Source organism: Gouania willdenowi, chromosome 22 (assembly GCF_900634775.1).
Source record: "Gouania willdenowi chromosome 22, fGouWil2.1, whole genome shotgun sequence".
In the NCBI taxonomy this organism is placed as follows: Eukaryota; Metazoa; Chordata; class Actinopteri; order Blenniiformes; family Gobiesocidae; genus Gouania; species Gouania willdenowi.
The window spans coordinates 28,957,306-28,975,296 of record NC_041065.1 but is presented as its reverse complement, the minus strand read 5'-3'; the positions used below and the strand labels follow the sequence as shown (position 1 = coordinate 28,975,296).

The 17,991-nt window shown below is 38.0% G+C and overlaps 1 protein-coding gene across 1 annotated transcript; it reads left to right on the top strand.

Annotated features, from left to right (window-relative positions):
* The first annotated feature begins 13,970 nt into the window (after positions 1-13,970).
* sox11a (SRY-box transcription factor 11a) lies at positions 13,971-16,138 on the top strand. The gene has a single exon (XM_028438646.1). The coding sequence runs from the start codon at positions 14,188-14,190 to the stop codon at positions 15,376-15,378; it is 1,191 nt and encodes a 396-aa protein (XP_028294447.1). The 5' UTR covers positions 13,971-14,187; the 3' UTR covers positions 15,379-16,138.
* The last annotated feature ends 1,853 nt before the right edge of the window (positions 16,139-17,991 follow it).

The following is a 17,991-nucleotide window of genomic DNA, read 5'->3' as shown; positions in this document are numbered from 1 at the left end:
GGTAAAGTGTTTATTACATTAGTCATTATGTGCCCTCTATGGGTGTTGGGAAACATAACAACTCACTGCTAAAATAAATATACTGTATGTCAGACAAAGGCAACATGGTGACCCTCCCTCTAATTTTGAGCGGCCCCCGCAGTAAATACACAAAATGAGTTCAAAACAAATACAAAATTACAGATATATACACTAAACAACATAAATACACACAATGATTCCAAAGACGCACAACGACAACCACAAAAAAAACACAAAATAACTACAAAAAAACACGAATTGGCTCATAACACACAAAACAACTAAAAAAACGAAACAAAATGCGCCAAATAACTTCAAAAACACACACAAAATGACAGTAAAAACATGCAAGACAACAATAAATGTTGTCTAAATGTCAAAATTAATGTTGATAACGAGTCCCTCGGATCAGAAAATCACTGTTTTGTGGCCCTGCTGTGATAAAAGTTGCACCTCTGTTGTATATTATAATGCACAAAACCTATTGTGTTAGAAACATATTTATGTTATATTACAAAATGCCCATGTTTACATATGAGCTTTAATTCCCCTTTAATCCAGAATCAAAAATTCTGAATGAAAATGGCCATTCTGAACTAAACTTAAATCCATAGTAGTAACTGGTTGATTCTGATTTTAATTCCGAATGGAACAATTCCTCGATTTTGTCTATGTTTAAATTAATTCCGGTGAAAATAGTACTTATTATGTGGTCTTCTATGTTGTAGTTGAAAAAAAAAAGGTTAGTGTTTTTTTTTTTTGGTTTTTTTTCCGTTGCGATACTTCACGTTCGCTCCCTGTCCAATCCGAACCCATCCCCAAATCCCAAACCTAAAACAGAAGTGAATAATGATGAATAAACGTGTTTTCCATGTAAACACGAAGCAGAATACTTTACTTCTGATGTAAAAAAAAAAAAAAAAAACACCATGTAATCGCAGACAAATCTCGTGGTGCAGGTACTCCATTTCTATATAAATGTAATAATTCTGAACAATCTTATTTCATTAAGCCAGGGATGTTATTGCACAATTGATTAACATAAATTGTGCAATAGATTTTAATATCGGTCCCTACAGGATCTTCAAAAATTCTTCATGTGGAACCAATTTTTGTGTAATTTAGAGGAAATGTTTGTGCGAAATTGCAAAATTTGAGTGTTCTTTCCACTATTTGCAATTAAAAATGACTGCATTGATGTGATATAAACCAGTGGTTCTCAATTTTTTTTTTTTTTTTTTTTTTTGCATCAAATACCCCTTTCTTTTTATTTCTGAATCCATGTACCCCATTTGTCTGATTACAACATTTCACTTAAAAAAAACTATTCAAAAACAACTATAGAGCAGAATGATGGAATTTAGTGCAGTGGTTCCCAACCGTTTTTGGATCGTGACCCGCTTTTGATTTTTCTGGTGACCCCAAAGAAATTTTTTCTAGAATCAGTTTTCTATCATGTTTGTGCTTTGTTAATATATATGTATATGTTCTTTTACTGCATTTTATGGTAGTTTAACTATATTCACAAAGTGAAAGTATAGAAATATTGTTTAAGATTGTTTTGATTGTTTTTAAAAAGAATAATAATTACAAAATTTCTAAAAACTATTCATTTTTAAGAAATTTCAGGCAATCCCACATGGGGTCCCGACCCCATGGTTGAAAAACCCTGATTTAGTGGCTCCTGAATAGATTTATTTCTATAGATTTTTATTAATTCCAGTCATCTCTGTGGGTAGACTGACACTCTCTCTATCAAGTACCCCCTTTAGTGCCATCGCGTACCCCTAGGGGTACACGTACCTCCATTGAGAAACACTGATATCAACAAAAAAAATTGCAACTAAAAAAATAAATGTAAATAATTGGTGAATTTCAGATATCTACAACTGCTTTATTTGGTAATTTACACAATAATTAATAATTTTTTTCTGTCATTTTAATTGTCTCCTGTGGGCCAAATTAGATGCTCTAAAGAGCCAGATTTGGCCCCCGGTCCTTGACTTTGACACTTAGATGAAGCCTTTCAGTGAGGAATTAAATCTTCTATATTTTTTTTATCTACACATTGAAAAATCTTGCCCGATTCTTCACTGGACATACTGCTTTGAACTGCTGCTACTCTTCGTCTGGTGGTGCAAAGATCATAAACCAGTAAAACTTCAGAGCACAGGATGCGAATGACGGTGACTAAACACAGTGGAGGCCTCATCACCCTGAAGTCTCCCCTTCACACAGACTTGGCCTGTAGTCAACACTATCTTATCTACAGAGGGCGAGTCTGGGCTGGTCAGCAGGGAAGCAAAGCCACGTGGGTTTCAGTGGAAAAAACTGGCACACTTCTAAGAAACAGTTCCTCGGGGTCAAAAAAACAATCTGGGGGGGTTTTATTCTAAGATTGTGCTTTACTGAGAATTGAGAGTTGTCTTTTTGCATGAAATCGATTGTGGATTCTCGCGTTTCTCAAAAATCCTGTTTCTTTTTCGGCTTCTTCTTTAGTTTTCATCAGTGTGTGTGAGAGCAAACGTGTCCTGCAGCTACACAATCCATCAACATTAGTCCTACACAGTCTCTAGACTAAACACACACTCATTACAGTGGCTGTGAGTGCCCGCAGGGCTCTTCCTCCAACACAAGTTTATTAACATGCGACACAATGTACAATACAGAGCCACGCTACACTCGTCTCTTTCAGTAAACACCACCTGAGCGCCGCTGCTGTATAATTAAAGCGTTTAAATGGTCAGCGGGTAAAGGGGAATGACATGGCAATATGATTACTGTAGGACACACTGTACTGTGTAAGCCTCACTTACCCGAGGATGATGTCATCTCCTCCAGGCCATTATGGATGCCTGTTTCTTGGTAGAGCATGTTGGGATTGATAAGGGAAAAAACAAGGAAGAGGTTATCAGTCTGAGTCCACACAGCTTCTTGGTATTAGGAAAGTAGCAAAAACAAACTAGGTTTTACAGAGAATATTACGACAAAGAGAATTAAAGATGCTGGAGATGAAAATGTTTGACTAAATAAAGACATAAATAAATAAATGGGAGAATATTTGCTCGAAAAGAGATGTAAAGGGTTGAAATTGCTGCTAGAAAGTTTGTTTTAACTCCACTGTAAACACTCCGTTTATTAACATTAACTGCGTTTCCGTTACCCTTGGAAATGCACAAAATCTAATTACAGCAATGAAAATGTGTAATGGAAACCCCTGAATTTCCAAGAATCACTCAAATGTCACAAAAAAAAAGTTATGCTTTCACAGGGAGGTTTTTTAGACGTTTCGATATTTAAATGTATCGCAAAAATGAAACCGAAACACTTTTTTCAGTAATTACACATCACAGAAGGTAAGGTACCTCGTCACATGACCACTTCTATCTGAGAAAACATGGCGCATTCATACACATTCAAAGCGCAATTATACTTTGTCGAAACTTTCAGAATATCGCTTTTATTTTGCAAAAAACTCTAATGAAAATGCAGTCCCGTATACGGATGCATACAAGTGTTTTTACTTCATTCTTAATGTGAGTTCCTGTGTTTGACAAAAGAGACACTCAACACATTTCTGGTGTTGTCACGAACTGAAAGTTGCGGCAAAACAATAGCGGATTTGTTTTGGGGGGGGCGGGGGCGGGGGGTTAAATGTAAAGATTTAAATCCAGCCAAAAATGAATGTCTCGCAGAGTGAGGGGATATAACGGGGATCAAACTAGAAGAAAAATGGTATTAAGCGACTCAATGTCCTCCTTGTCTGGGGAAGAAACAAAAGAAATCACAGTAAGAATGAAGTAAACACTTCTATGCATCCCTCTACTAGGTCTCCACCTCCCACAATGCAATGCGCAAAACATTTCCTACAATGACAATAAGAATGTTTACAGTGGAGATCAAAACGAACTTTCAAGTGGCTTTTACATCTTTGTTAGGGCAATTATCTTTGATATATTGTTCTATGCGGCCTACACTATGGCTGTTTGAAATGTCATACTAATGTACTACTCACACTAAGTTTGACATCAATATTAGTATGTAGCGCGTTCACATTGGAACGCATGAGAAGATTGTGTATGCGAGAAATACCCGGATGTATACTATATTGGGACATTTTTCTAAGTATGCACGGTGGACATGCAAGCCATTATCAACCGCCCCATGATGCATTGCGGGCGGACCGTAAAATCGTCCAGGGAGCGGCTACTAGCTAAAAATCAAACATCCCCTTTTCAAAATAAAAGCGTCTCTTTTCTTACATTCCTTTTTTTTTTTTAACCCTTGTGTAAATAGGGCTCTTGTTTCGAAGTTAACCAGAAGATTTGTCAGTAGCACAATGGTGAGTCTCCGAAAATCAAATTAAATGTGTATGGGTGAGTTTTATGGATCAAATGACCACATGTTGATATTCTACTAGCCTCAGTGTGATTCAGGTTTTTGTCGTTGTAGGTTCGAAATGCATCTTGGGAAACTTGGAAGTATACTTAAGTGGAAACGCTCATACTTCTACAGTAGTACAGTAGATAGTATAGACAGTATATATTGAGTTTAGTGTAGTATGGAGTGTGACAGCCTATGTTTTTTTTTTTTTTTTTTTTCTGATAACAAATTTTGTCTCCAACAGTTTTAAGCCAATAGCACGCAGCTCCAAAAACCCAGCGTGGTGTTGTTCTGCTTTTGGTCGTCTCCACAGCGTCCTTTGCTAATAAACATGGTACAGCTTAAAGTTTACTCAGCTAAAATGTTTGCGTGTGGCAAGTAGTACATCTGTGTATCTCTGAGACAAACACCTTTGGCAGAGTACCAGAACGTCAGCTGTTTACATTCACAACAAGATACTCCAGTCTCAAGTATCTGCTAAGCATCAGACCTTGAGAGACAGAGGCCACATCAAGGAGGTCAACAAAGAACCTGACACCCTGGAGATACATTTGCATTGAGTTGGGAATGTAAAAGGCAACAGCAGGACATTAAATGGCCTTGGAGACACCAAACACTTCAGGGGTAACGCAACAAATCTATCAGCTGTGAGATCCTGCTTGCCTTTGGCGTGACGGAGGAAGATGAGACTGTGGCGACAGTGAAACGAATCCCTCTCCAGATGACAAACCGTGTTTTAGTATCAACTCACACAAGCTTGGAGTAGCAGTGACTTTTATAATGGTACACTTAATAAATCTCCTGATTCATAGGTTATTAGGTTTCACTTCGAGACAAAGTTAACTTTATGTCTGTATAAAGAAAAACAAATATACTCTCACGGCCCGGGGGCTAAGTCCGACCCTTTAAAACATTGAAATCAGCCCGCAGGGGAAAGTAAACATGGTTGAGAAAACATGAATCATTGTGTAAATTACCAAATAATTTAGTCGTGGATAGCTCAGTAGGGTAACAAGGGCTTAAATATCTGGCAACTTTCCAAGGGAATGTTGGCAATATTCAAAAAATAGAAACTTTTCTATGGGAATCTTTATTGAAATAAGCAGGCATTCGGAGTAATGTTAAATCACTGTATTATATCCAAATATAAATATTGGCATCCATGCAAAAATATACAAAAAACATTTCAACAGATTTATTTGAAAGTAGAACTTTACAATTATTCAAGTGAACTTGATGGAAGTCGTTTTTTACTACTTGTTGAAAGAAATCTAATTTTTTCCAAAATCCTGTTCAAGCCTTAAATTATTGGACATAATGTCCTCAAGTTAAATAAATATAGTCACTACCTGTCACCTATTGCTTGAATATTGTCGGTGCCTTATATTCTACCGGTACATACTTTAATATCATTTATACATGATAATGCAAAGTAGCACTAATATTGAAATTGTTCGATTTCCCCACTTCTGCGGCCCACTTGTTAATATGGCGAGAAAATGTGTTTTATGTCAGTTCATATCAATAATTTTTGATTAGTACTTTAACGTATTTGGAATAAGGTCCAGGAGAAAAAAAAGGAAGAATTAAAATACTTTTATTTTAAATCTCTACCCGAGAAAACGAAGTCAAGGCACCCCCCCCCCCCCCCAAAAAAAAAAAAAAAATAGCAAATAAGTAAACAAACTGGTTGAGTTAAACAAAATGTGCAAAGTATTTTTTGTAAATAATCAACCATTGCACACCTGAGGTAGAACTAACATTTCTGACATGAAACAAACAGTAATATGTCAAAAAATAACTAAAAAACAAAGGCAGCAGGTTAGGGCCAATTTTAATTGGGAAAATCATTTTGGACAAATCAAGACGTTACTTTCGAAAGTATATTGGTAGTCATGTTTTTGTTTTGTATGTGTCTGTCCAAAAACATTCAAAAATTCCTATAAGTTTTGATTTCATTCAAATTTGGTGGATTGATGTCGTGTTGTGACCTCTATCAAAATGTCGAAGCAGCTCAGAACAAAATTGGGCATTTTCAAAGTCTGCGCTGCACAAGCTCTTTCATAGATGATGTAACTCAAGTCTCACACATTGGGCATGAGACACACGCATTTCAACCTGTTCACTCGCTCACGCCACACCATGTATATCTCACGCAGAGAAACTACAAGGAAAATAGTACTGTATGTGTCGGTCGCGAATAAGGGGGCTCTAAGAACCGGCTCTTTGACGTGTACGACGGGAGCTGGCTCCTGATTGGGCGCCGCTTTGTTTCTTTTCTCTTCAAGTCGCATTTGATTGGTCAATATGTGTTGTCTCTCTCTGCGCTGAGCAAAGGGAGGCGGGGCGGAGTTACACACAGTTTTTGTCAAAAGTTACTAGCTACAGATCTAGCTACTTTTCCCGGTGTTATTTGAGACTTTTCTGATGTTTTTGAGACTCTGACGTGACGTGAAAGCACGTATCGCTCTGCAGTTACTGTCCTCAACGAGCAGCGGGTGCAGTCTTATTTAACTGCCAACATGTCGGCTGCATGCATGCATGATTTGTTGCAATAAATTAGCATGTACTGACCAACATGATCAAGTGTTATCAAATTCAAGCTTTTTTCTGGCCCTTCAAACACATTAACTCAAAAAAATCTTGTTTACATAACATTATTCAATATAATTTTACCTGTATATAATTTTACACACAATATTGTCTTCATTGAGAAGATTTCTTTTTTGGATCAGGAAGGACTTTACTCTAAAGGGAGCCATTTTGTCTAATCTCACCTGGATTAAAGATTGCCTACCTCTGGTCTAAAGCATGAAAGTCATGAAGTAATTAGATAACAAACAGTATAAGGTCTTTTACCTGCTTTCTGTGGTGTCTTGCGATAACATGTTATGAATTGGCGCTATAGAAAGAAAAATCGATTGATTAGTGAAGTTATTTTGAGACGTAATGGCCTCTTTCAATGGCAAAATAAAGAAAATAAAAAAACAAGAATCAACAGTAGAAAGTTCATGTTTAGTTAACATATTAAAGGTGTTTTTTTTACTAACTTTTTGTCTTTCCCGTGAGGTTATTCTTCTCCTGCAGCATCCATTACAAATGCATGGAAGAGTCAATTATGCAAATTAGGTGATGATGTCATTTAGCGACTTCTAGCACCGTTTGGGACAGCCAAGGCAATGCTACTTTCTTTTCTGAGGAGTTGGCAACACTGGATAGAGAGCAGGGACCACAGCGCAAACGGACTAGAAAGTTGAGGAGCCCCTTTTCCAGGGAAGTGCAGGCTTCAGTTTACCCATGTCTTACACATGTGATGGCATGGAGACTGCATTCTAGCACCATCAGTCCCCTCAGAGAGAGAATCTTCTCCAAAACAGGGTAGATAATTACAAACAGAAGAAACAGGATCAACCCCTGTTTTGTTGGTTATTCTCAATGCTAATATTCACTGAATACAAAACTGTTATCTGGATGCTGATTTTTTTTTTTTTTTTCTTTGTTTTACACAGCCTCTGTAAGTTTTAGTGCTCCCACACTCAAATGCAGACGCAGAGGGGGTTTTCTCCATGGTCGACCTAAGCGAGATCAAAACGAGACATGGCTTGGCACTGAATGGAACACTTTCATTAATCATGACAGTAAAAAATGGCTGGCCTGGAACCCCAGTGTTTCAAATGGGAGCTACCAACCGCTTTGCTGAAGGCCTCAAAACTTGCCACTAACACCTACAATAAACAACACCAACCATAATCAGACACACATGATAAGCACCCCTGCACTTTTCTTTGTACAAATTTAGTCTCACTCTGAACTGAGTTAGAAACTTGAGAGCTCATGATGGTAGCAGCAGAATGAATTCTGAAGTCTACAAAACTATTTTGTCTGGCAATTTACAGAAACATGCATCCAAACTAATACAGAGAAGCTTCATCATGTAACAAGACAAAACACACCGCCAACACAGCAAATGACTTCATCGGGGGGAAAGTGGAAGGTCTTAGACTGGACGAGTCAATCACCGGACCTTAACCCAACAGAGCATTAATTTTACCTCCTGAAGAGGAGACTGAAGGGAGAAGCAAACAGGAACTGAAAGGGGCAGCAGTGCAGTAAAGGCCTGGAAAAGCATTTCAAATGAAGAATGCAACAGTCTGAAGTCAATGCGTGGCAGACTTGATGCAGCTATTGCACGTAAGGGTTACGCCACCAAATATTAAATGTTATTCACTTTAAGTTAATTTAATTATGTCGGTTCCAATACATTTGCTAACTTGAAAAGTGGGTGGGTTCAAACAAAAAGTGCTCTGTCCTGAATTGTTTAACACATCTAAATGTAAATACCATGGAATAAAAGCTGGAATTCTGAAATTTTGTCTCATATTCATGTTTTGATCTGAAACCCAAATGTCTTCAGTATACAACAAAAACAAAGGAATTGACCTTGCCGTTCCAATACTTTTGGGGGGGACTATAGTTCCGGCAGCATGCAAGCTGCTGAAACTTGTATAATAAATTCAACACAAAGTAGCCGATTACCATAAAGTGACTCCACTACATGAGCCAGAACACAGCACTTTACAGCCGAGCAATAAACACTGAAACCTAAGTACACAGGATTCTCAAAAATGTGTCTGCCTAGAGAAAAAGCTAATTAGCATTTTCTTTTGCTACCAAAACAACCCCCATTTCCTCTCCCGCCTACCCCCCCTCCCAATTCTCTTTACCTATTGTGAAGTCATCAGATAGTCGCCAGCAGAAGTCCACACCTGTCTCTGGGGCATGCAGAGAAGATGAAACTATGCATTTTCAGCATCAGATAGCCTTAAGCATGGGTTAGTATTGATCTAACGCTTCACTGGCCCTTTGTGAGAGCTGCAGCTGCTTTGGGGTGGGTGGGGGCTTTTAGATAAGCAATGCAAAGGGAATTGTTTCTCTTGAAACCCTCTTTTCACTGTCCCTACATGTAAACCATCACTTAATTCAACACTTCATCGCGTTGGAAATAAAAATGTCCTTCTCCCCTGACACGGAACACAGCAAATAAGAATTTAAACATCTGCCTTTGGGGTATCGAAAAGAGTATTGGAAATCACATGTTGTCTGGATTTTTCACTGTTTAATCATGAGTATTCTCAGGGGTGAACGGCAAAATAAAAACACTACATGTTCCACTATCTTTTCCTCTCTGATCACAGTCCCAGTCTATGAATGTGGGATGGGAGGAAGGTGTGTGTGTGTACGTGGTGGGGGTGGGGGGTGTGAGGCAGTCATGGTGATGAGACCCTCCCTGGGATGAGTCATAGGCTGCATGGGCTGACACCAACACCTCATTCACAGCCAATAATGAGCCAATACTAATGAGCAGGACAGCCAACCTGCATGGTGCTCATCATTAGGCCGCGGTGCATGTGATCCATGTCCAGCATGAAACCTCCACCTAGAGGATGAGCCATCGTGATAAAATGGACGGAAAAAAAGGTCATTCATTCAGCAGCGATTATCTTTTTTTTTTTTTTGCTTACTTTGAAACATGAATTTTAGAGAAAATCAGGCATTGATAATATGAACTCGCACTTTCAGATATTATGAAACCTCGCCGTCAGGTTTTTAAATCACCTAATTTGCCCCATCAGGATTAAGGCTGTATGAAAAAATGGATTCAGGGACATATCGCAATATTTCACCGTTGAATTATCGGATCGATCCAAAAAATGTACAAATCAATTTTTTTTTCATTTTAAAAAAAATCTATTTAATTGTGGGAACATATATGCATAGCATGTGTCAGTGAACCACATTAGACCTTGTTTAACTTCCTCACTCCTCAATGGCCACGGTTACATGATGTTTTTTCATTCGGGATTAGTTATTCCGAAATAAATGATTCAAAATTCAAGTGTTCTACTTTGTGTTTACATGGAAAACAGGTTTATTCAGCTTTATTTAATACCTCTTTAGGTCTGGGGGTTTGGAAGGGTTCTGATTGGACAGAGGGCGAACGTGACGTATCTCATTTGCTCACTACAGGATTAAAGGTAAATCAAGTCGATTCAGCGATACATCGCAATATTTCACCACTCGATTATCGAATCGATTTTTTTTAAATCATTTTTTTTCTTCTTTCAAATCAATTTAATTGTGCTAACGTGCATAGTACGTGTCAGTGAACCCCATGTTAAACTAAACTTTTATGAAAAATTTAATTTGACAGTTTAATAAACATACCACTTGTTTTTTTTTTTTTTTTTTATGTTGGTACTTAAAATACAGTTAGTTACCATTTACTTGTTCTCGCAAGGTTAAAAAAAAAAAGTTTAATTTTGTATTTTTGTAATTTTTACCATTCTGTACTTTGTAATGTTTAGTATCAGAACATATTGGGATAAATCGTATCGTGACTTGAAAATTGTGAATTGTATCGTCAAGATTCATGACAATGTACACCCCTAATATGTAGTGTAGCTTATCCCTCATAAATTTCATATTTTCTTATGCACATGTCAAGTTTATTTATACATCACTTTTCATGTACAAAACAATTCAAAGTGCTTTACACAAGAAAAACATCACAGTCGTGAAAAATTACATTTAAAATTGAGCAAAAATCAAAACATGTAACACAATATCAATCAATAAAACAAGATATCAGATTAAATAGTGTGACTGTTTAATTAAAAGCAGTGTCGAATAAAAATGTCTTTAACCTTCATTTAAAATCGCTGAGAGTTTTCTTCAGGTAACAACAATAATAATTGATTAAACAAGAATACAGTTTATAAAAGTAGTTTTTATTTTATTTTTATCTTTCGTTTAGTATCAGAATATATCTGGATGAATCGTATCATGACATGCAAATTGTGAATCATATATCATCAGATTCATGGCAATGCAGTATGTAGTGTATCCGTCTTAAATTTTGTATTTTCTTATGCACATGTAACATTCTAAAAAAAACAATTGGTTAAACAAGAATACAGTTAATAAAATGTAGTATGTTTAGTATCAAGATAAATAGTCACATGATGTGCAAATTCTGAATCGTATCATAGCATCAGATTCATGGCAGTGCACACCCCTAATCAGGACAAACTAAGCTCCTTCTAATCGACTGAATCCGTCTGAAATTAAACATGCTGACAATTATAAATGCACGCGCACGCGTCAACCCCAAGCGACTGGGCTCTGACGCGTCTATCTGATAAGGCTTAATCAGCACATGGTGGTCATGATAAAGCATTTCATTCTATCCTGGAAGCCAGACTCAGACAGGGGTTGCCTTGCTTTTCTTTTTCTAAGGATTCTCAGTAATGAGTCTTTCTATCTCAGCATTTCTCTGCCTCCAACAGCCTTGACTCCTTGTGTTTTTTTCGCCGTATTTCTCTTGGCTATCCTCTCTTCTTCTTTTTTTTGTGCCTTGTGCATCAGTAAAAACACTTCTTATGCCCCAGCTGGGGGAGAATACTGTGGCTGAGGTGGGGGGAGGGTTTGGAAAGGGTAAGTGATTGCCCTCTAGGGGACAAAGCAGAAGAGAGAAAAAAGCAGGACGCCTTATCGCCTCAGCCTCCAATAGCACTGCTGGCTCCCACCCAACACCAGGAGGGGGTGGGGATAGAGGGGGAGGGTCCGAGGGAGGGAGGGAGATGCCGGCTTGATGCTGCACGGCCTCTTGACACAGCAAACTCAGCATGGAGCCTGCTGTTTATTCCTAGCCCGTATGAACCCCAACTCAACACAAACGCCATCATTGAGTCAGTCGTATTGCATCTATTCAACGCTTTACCATCAGCGCACGACAATAGCTTCAATTTCCACAGAAAAATCAAAAAAATCAAAGATTCATTCATTGACACAATAGATTAGGGACATAGTGTGAAGTGTTTGCTTAGAACAGGGATGTCAAATTTAAATCAGGGGCCACAAATATGCTAATTTAATCTGATGTATTCTAAATAACAAAAATAGAAAACATACTTCAATCCCCCACAATGTGTTTTATGATTTCTATATGTGCGACAACAGTAAATATTGCAATGAAGACAAATGTACTGTATGTTGTAAGGGTGTGAGAAAAAAAATATTGATAAAAAAAAATGTCTAAATTGTTTTTTTTATATTTTGTAACAAAAAAAAATCCTAATAGCATGTAAACACCCAGTCACTACTGTAGGTGTCAGTGAAACACATCTATATTTGCACTTTAATTACAGTTAGTTTCCATTTACTTGTTGTCGCAAGTTTAAAAAAAATTAAATAAATTGTATTTTAAACCATTTTGTACTTGTAAAGTTGTCATGTGTAAGTATTGATAATGTGATATTTCACAATGTATATCCTATTGTTTAGCATTGGGATTTATTGTATCGTCAGATTCATGGCAATGCACGCCCCTACTCTTTAGTGTACCCCATCTATCTTAAATGTATTATTTTCTTATGCACATGTGACATTGTAATTAAAAAAAAAAATGATTAAACAAGAATCCAGTTAATAAAAGTATTTTTTATTTCATTATTTTATTTAAATAAAAGTGGGAATAAAGATGAAGGCTGATAAAAGGTTTGTGTTATAACATACAAAATAGTACATTTTTATTTTATTGTATTTAATTCTTTTCACTTTTGTTGCAATTTCTTACTTGATACTGTAACTAAAGTAATTCACCCCTGGGATTATTAAATGTGACTTGGTGGGTGGTGTGAAAAAAACAACAAACACTATAATATTAATATCAATAATATATACTGTGTAAGTAAAAATATAAAGTGATTCTGATTGCATGTGTCCTAATCAGTGGTTTAACAATCAAACGTGAGCCATGACAAACATTTCTGGGGGGACCTGATTTGAGCCTGTGAGCCACATGTTTGACACCATAAGTGTGAATGCCTTAACTGAAGCCCTGTGTGAGCTTTGGATGCTCAAACACTAAGAAGAACCCTTACAAGGCAGATTGTACTACTGACCTAGTTCCTGTATTTTCACATTTAAACACTGAGACGGTGTGAAATAAAGCCAGTACAGATACAGTAGCTGGTGGCACGAGCATTTGGAGGGAAATGAGGAAAAAAATGTGTTTTTTTTTAAAGGATCTTAGTGATGATGATGACACAGAAACTGACTTAAAAAGCCCCTTTACCAGCTGCAAAAATGCATCCGTAGGACTGCAGGCAGACAGAGACGCACCAGTGCGCACTGGCGCGTCTGCGACAGTGTCCAAGCGCCACCTTCAGTATTTAACGTAAAGGAAAAGGAAAAGGGGAAGAACAAATACAAACAATCTGTTTCTTTTGAATACATCTGTAGAAAATATGTTTGTTGTCTGGACATTGTAAAGAAAAAAGAATATTAATAATAATTAAAAAAAAAAAATCATGGAATACATTTGAATCCATGCGTTTTAATGCGTGATGGCGCATCACTGAGGGTGTGTTTAATATGCCTGTCTCGCCCCGTGTGTTGCCCCAGACACTGTGTGTGTACCACACACTCCACCCCACCACCCTACCTCCACTCTACATGAGCTGGGGAGGGAGGGAGGGAGGAGGAATAAAGGGGTTAATGGGGGAGTCTTGGATGGAGTCTGCTGGGCGGAGTGGAAGGGACGTGATTGGATGAGTGCGCGTGACGCATGGGACATGAAAAAGCTGATAACTAGTTAAGAAGGCAGTTTGTAACTCTGGAAAAAGAGTGCAGAGCTTTGACACACATTTACGCATAAGGACGGAGATTTAAAAACGCTGAGACGCGCAGGTCTGTGCAGCAGACAGACGGACACTGGACACCATGGTGCAGCACACGGACACCAGCGAGACGGATGGCAGCATGTCCAGGGAGGCTACGGACTCCGAGGAGAGTGAATTTATGGCGTGCAGCCCCGTGGCCATCATCAACCCGGACTGGTGCAAGACGGCCACCGGCCACATCAAGAGACCCATGAACGCGTTCATGGTTTGGTCCAAGATCGAGCGGAGAAAGATCATGGAGCAGTCCCCGGACATGCACAACGCGGAGATCTCCAAGCGCCTGGGGAAGCGCTGGAAGATGCTGAAGGACGGGGAGAAGATCCCGTTCATCCGGGAGGCGGAACGGCTGCGGCTCAAACACATGGCAGACTACCCCGACTACAAGTACAGACCCAAGAAAAAACCAAAGCTGGATCCTTCCAAATCATCCTCCTCCTCCTCCGCACCGTCTCCGGAGAAGTGCGGAAAAATCACAAAGACCTCCAGCAGCAGCAGTAATAAGAAATGCTCCAAGATAAAAAGCAAGACTGGCGCCAAGTCCTCCTCCCAGTACCACCACCACCAGCACCACCAGCACCACCACAGCAGCAGCTACGGGGACGACTGCGTGTTCCCCAGCCTCAAAGTTTCAAAGACTGTAAAAATCGAGCTCACCGATGATGATGACGACGACGACGACTACGAGGAGGAAGACTACCGCACGAGGAGGATTAAGACGGAGGACGAGGAGCGCCTGAGGCCGTACAGCGTCGCCAAAGTTCCGGCGAGTCCAACTTTGAGCTCCTCGGCGGAATCCGAGGGGACGGCGAGCATGTACGAAGAGTTTCGGATCAGCAACAACAACAACAACAACAGACTGTTTTATAATATTAAAAACCTCACCAAGCAGAACACGTCCGTGTCACCAGCATCATCATCCTCCAGGACGGTGTCCACGTCCTCCAGTTCCTCCAGTTCCTCCTCCAGCTCCAGTTCTTCTGGTGAGGACGCGGACGATTTGCTTTTTGACTTTAGTTTGAATTTCGCTCCCAGCGCGTCAGGCTCGGAGCTGGGGAACCCCAATTCAGGAAACCTCTCCCTGTCTCTAGTGGATAAGGACCTGGACTCGTTCAGTGAGGGCAGCCTGGGCTCCCACTTTGAGTTCCCAGACTACTGCACGCCTGAGCTCAGCGAGATGATAGCCGGGGACTGGCTGGAGGCGAACTTTTCCGACTTGGTTTTCACATACTGAACAAAAGACACTGTTTTTTTTTTTTTGTTTTTTTTTTTAAATATGTTTTTTTTCTTGTAATAACAGAAAAAAGGAGATAATAAATAATTCTATGTATCCCACCTCGCCTCCTCCTGTGGGCTGCGTTTTTTTCATGCGTCCTTGGAGGCGGGGTGAGGTTTGAGGATTTGAGGAAAGAGATGCTAAAAGCAGTGTTTTTCAACCTTGGGGTCGGGGCCCCTTGTGGGGTCGCTTGAAATGTCTAGAAACGGATAACAAAAAAATTTAAAAAAAAAAAAAGTCCGATTTTTCATGTTTTTTAATTAGTCTTATTCTAAAAAACACAATCTTAAACAACTATATTCTATGTAAAAATTCCAGCAAGTTCATTGTTTCTTCTTTTTTGAAATATATGTTAAGGTTTTGCTTATTTAAGACAAGGTCTTAATAAACAAAATCTTAACATATAACTTTATTCTATACTTTTCACTTTGTCAAATATAAATCTAGTTAAAAAAAATTATATATATATAATTGCAATAATAATAAAGTACAAACTAGTATATACATATCTGAGCTGGCTGGCACAACTTAATTTACTATTACTGGCAACTCTGTATTTGTAATATAGTGTAACAAACTTGATCAAAAACTAATTCTAGAAGGAAAAATCATGTCTTAAGGGTTGCCAGAAATTGTCAAAATGGGGTCACGATCCACAAAAAGGTTGGGAACCACTGTGATAAAGAAAGAAGCAGGTAGCAAAAAAAAAAAAAAAAAAGACTTTTTTTTAATTATCTGGCAGCATGACAGGGTTTTATGGATTTTTTTTCCCTTCCCCTATAGGTCTGCATTTACTGATCAACATAAATGGACCACAAAAAGGGAAAATACGTGAACTTCTATGCATCTTATCCTCTTTCAAACAAATGGACAAACACTGCAGGGAGCTGAACACAAATACTGTGGACTGTCTTCAAAAAACAAAATCTGTGATCTGACACAAAAAAATGTTCAGGATGTTATACTTTAACAACGGTTTATGTAATTTCTAAATGCCGCAAATGTTTGTTTTTTGTAACTGATTCAGTTTACCTCCTGGTTGGGTTGTTTATTATTATTAATGAACAGCCCTAAAACCTCTGCAGAATACAGGTGTGGAGGAAACATTTTGATACATAACAGACCTCATCTTTTTAAAGAAAAAGTAAGATATTTTCAGGCATATTTTTGTACAGTTAAAAAGGGAATGTTCTTACTGTGCTTTCAGTGAGTTTCAGGCACTTCTTCCCTTTATCATTTTCTTTGTTTTGTTTTGTTTTTGGTTTTTTTTCAGCATGCAAGGGAGTCCTGGTTTTAAGGATTAAGTTAAATTAAAAACTTGCATCAAAAATGCCTTGTGATTTTAAAAAAAAAACTAGGTTTTTGTACAGTTGTAGAGCAGATTTGTTGAGTATTTGTAGATGATACAAGTGGCATCATGGGGGAACACATACCTCAGAGCTGGAACTAGTTTCAAGATTGTATATGTACTGTAATATAGTAAAGGTTAGGAGTTTATGTATATCATACTCGTGATATGTGGATGGGTCCCGATCGCAGGTGTGAAACTGGATTTTTTGGTATTATTTTTTAATGGCACATACTGTTTTTTCCTCCTCCCCCCCCTTTCTCATTTTTTGTGCAATATATACTCTTAAGATACAGACCATCAACAGTTGTAGCAAAGTGATGGAAAAAACAGACTCGTGCACTGTCGACATCATTTCATGATATGATGCTGAAAGCCTGTCCAGGCTGGATAAATAAACGAATCAGCTGGAACTGATGTGAAACAATTTAATACGGCCTCGTGGTGTGATCCATACTATCCAAACTGATTAATATCACAATTTAAATGTTTTTTTTTTTTTTTTTCTCCTTCTTTGACACATATGATTGGATGATAATTATTATATCTGACACCAAATATCTTTAAAGTAATTGTAAATTAGGAATAAGGACATCTGATAAATGGTATAGTCTGGTTTAAAAAAAAAGAAAAAAAAAAGTGGTGGTCTGGCATCAAGATCAAGCAAAAAATAACATTCCATAGTTTTGTTTCATAAAATGAAACGTTTATTTTCAAACTGACGACTGCCTTCCTTTTTTTTTTTTTTTAAAAAAAAAAGTCAACGTTTTACCACAAACCTGTCATTTTTATTTCTTGCACTTAAAGAAATCAGATATTTTTTATTATTTTTTATGTGGGTCTTACACATGAAGTCTTGTTTGATTTAAATAAAAAAAAAAAAAAAAAAAAAAGGGTTTGGAATATGACCTAATTACATGCCGAGGTTTTTTTTTTGTTTTGTTTTTTGAAAAGTCCTAGGCAGTAGTTACTTCACATTCCAAGTATGAATCTGTCTTTGACTCATCTTTTTAATAAATAAGTACCTACCACCATCGACTGTCCTTTTCAGTTTGTGAATACATGTACACAGATGTGTTATTTGTTGCGTTTTTTTTAAAAAGGATGTGATGACATAATGATGCCTACTTTGTACGTAGGCGGATACTCCGGCTCAAACTACCATGTGAATTCACGTTTAATAAAAAAAAAAAGAAAAGAGGAAAATCTTTTACAACTGAAGT

Bases quoted from the DNA above. Each gene is read 5' to 3' on its own strand.
- sox11a (XM_028438646.1), top strand. From the start codon at position 14,188: ATGGTGCAGCACACGGACACCAGCGAGACGGATGGCAGCATGTCCAGG.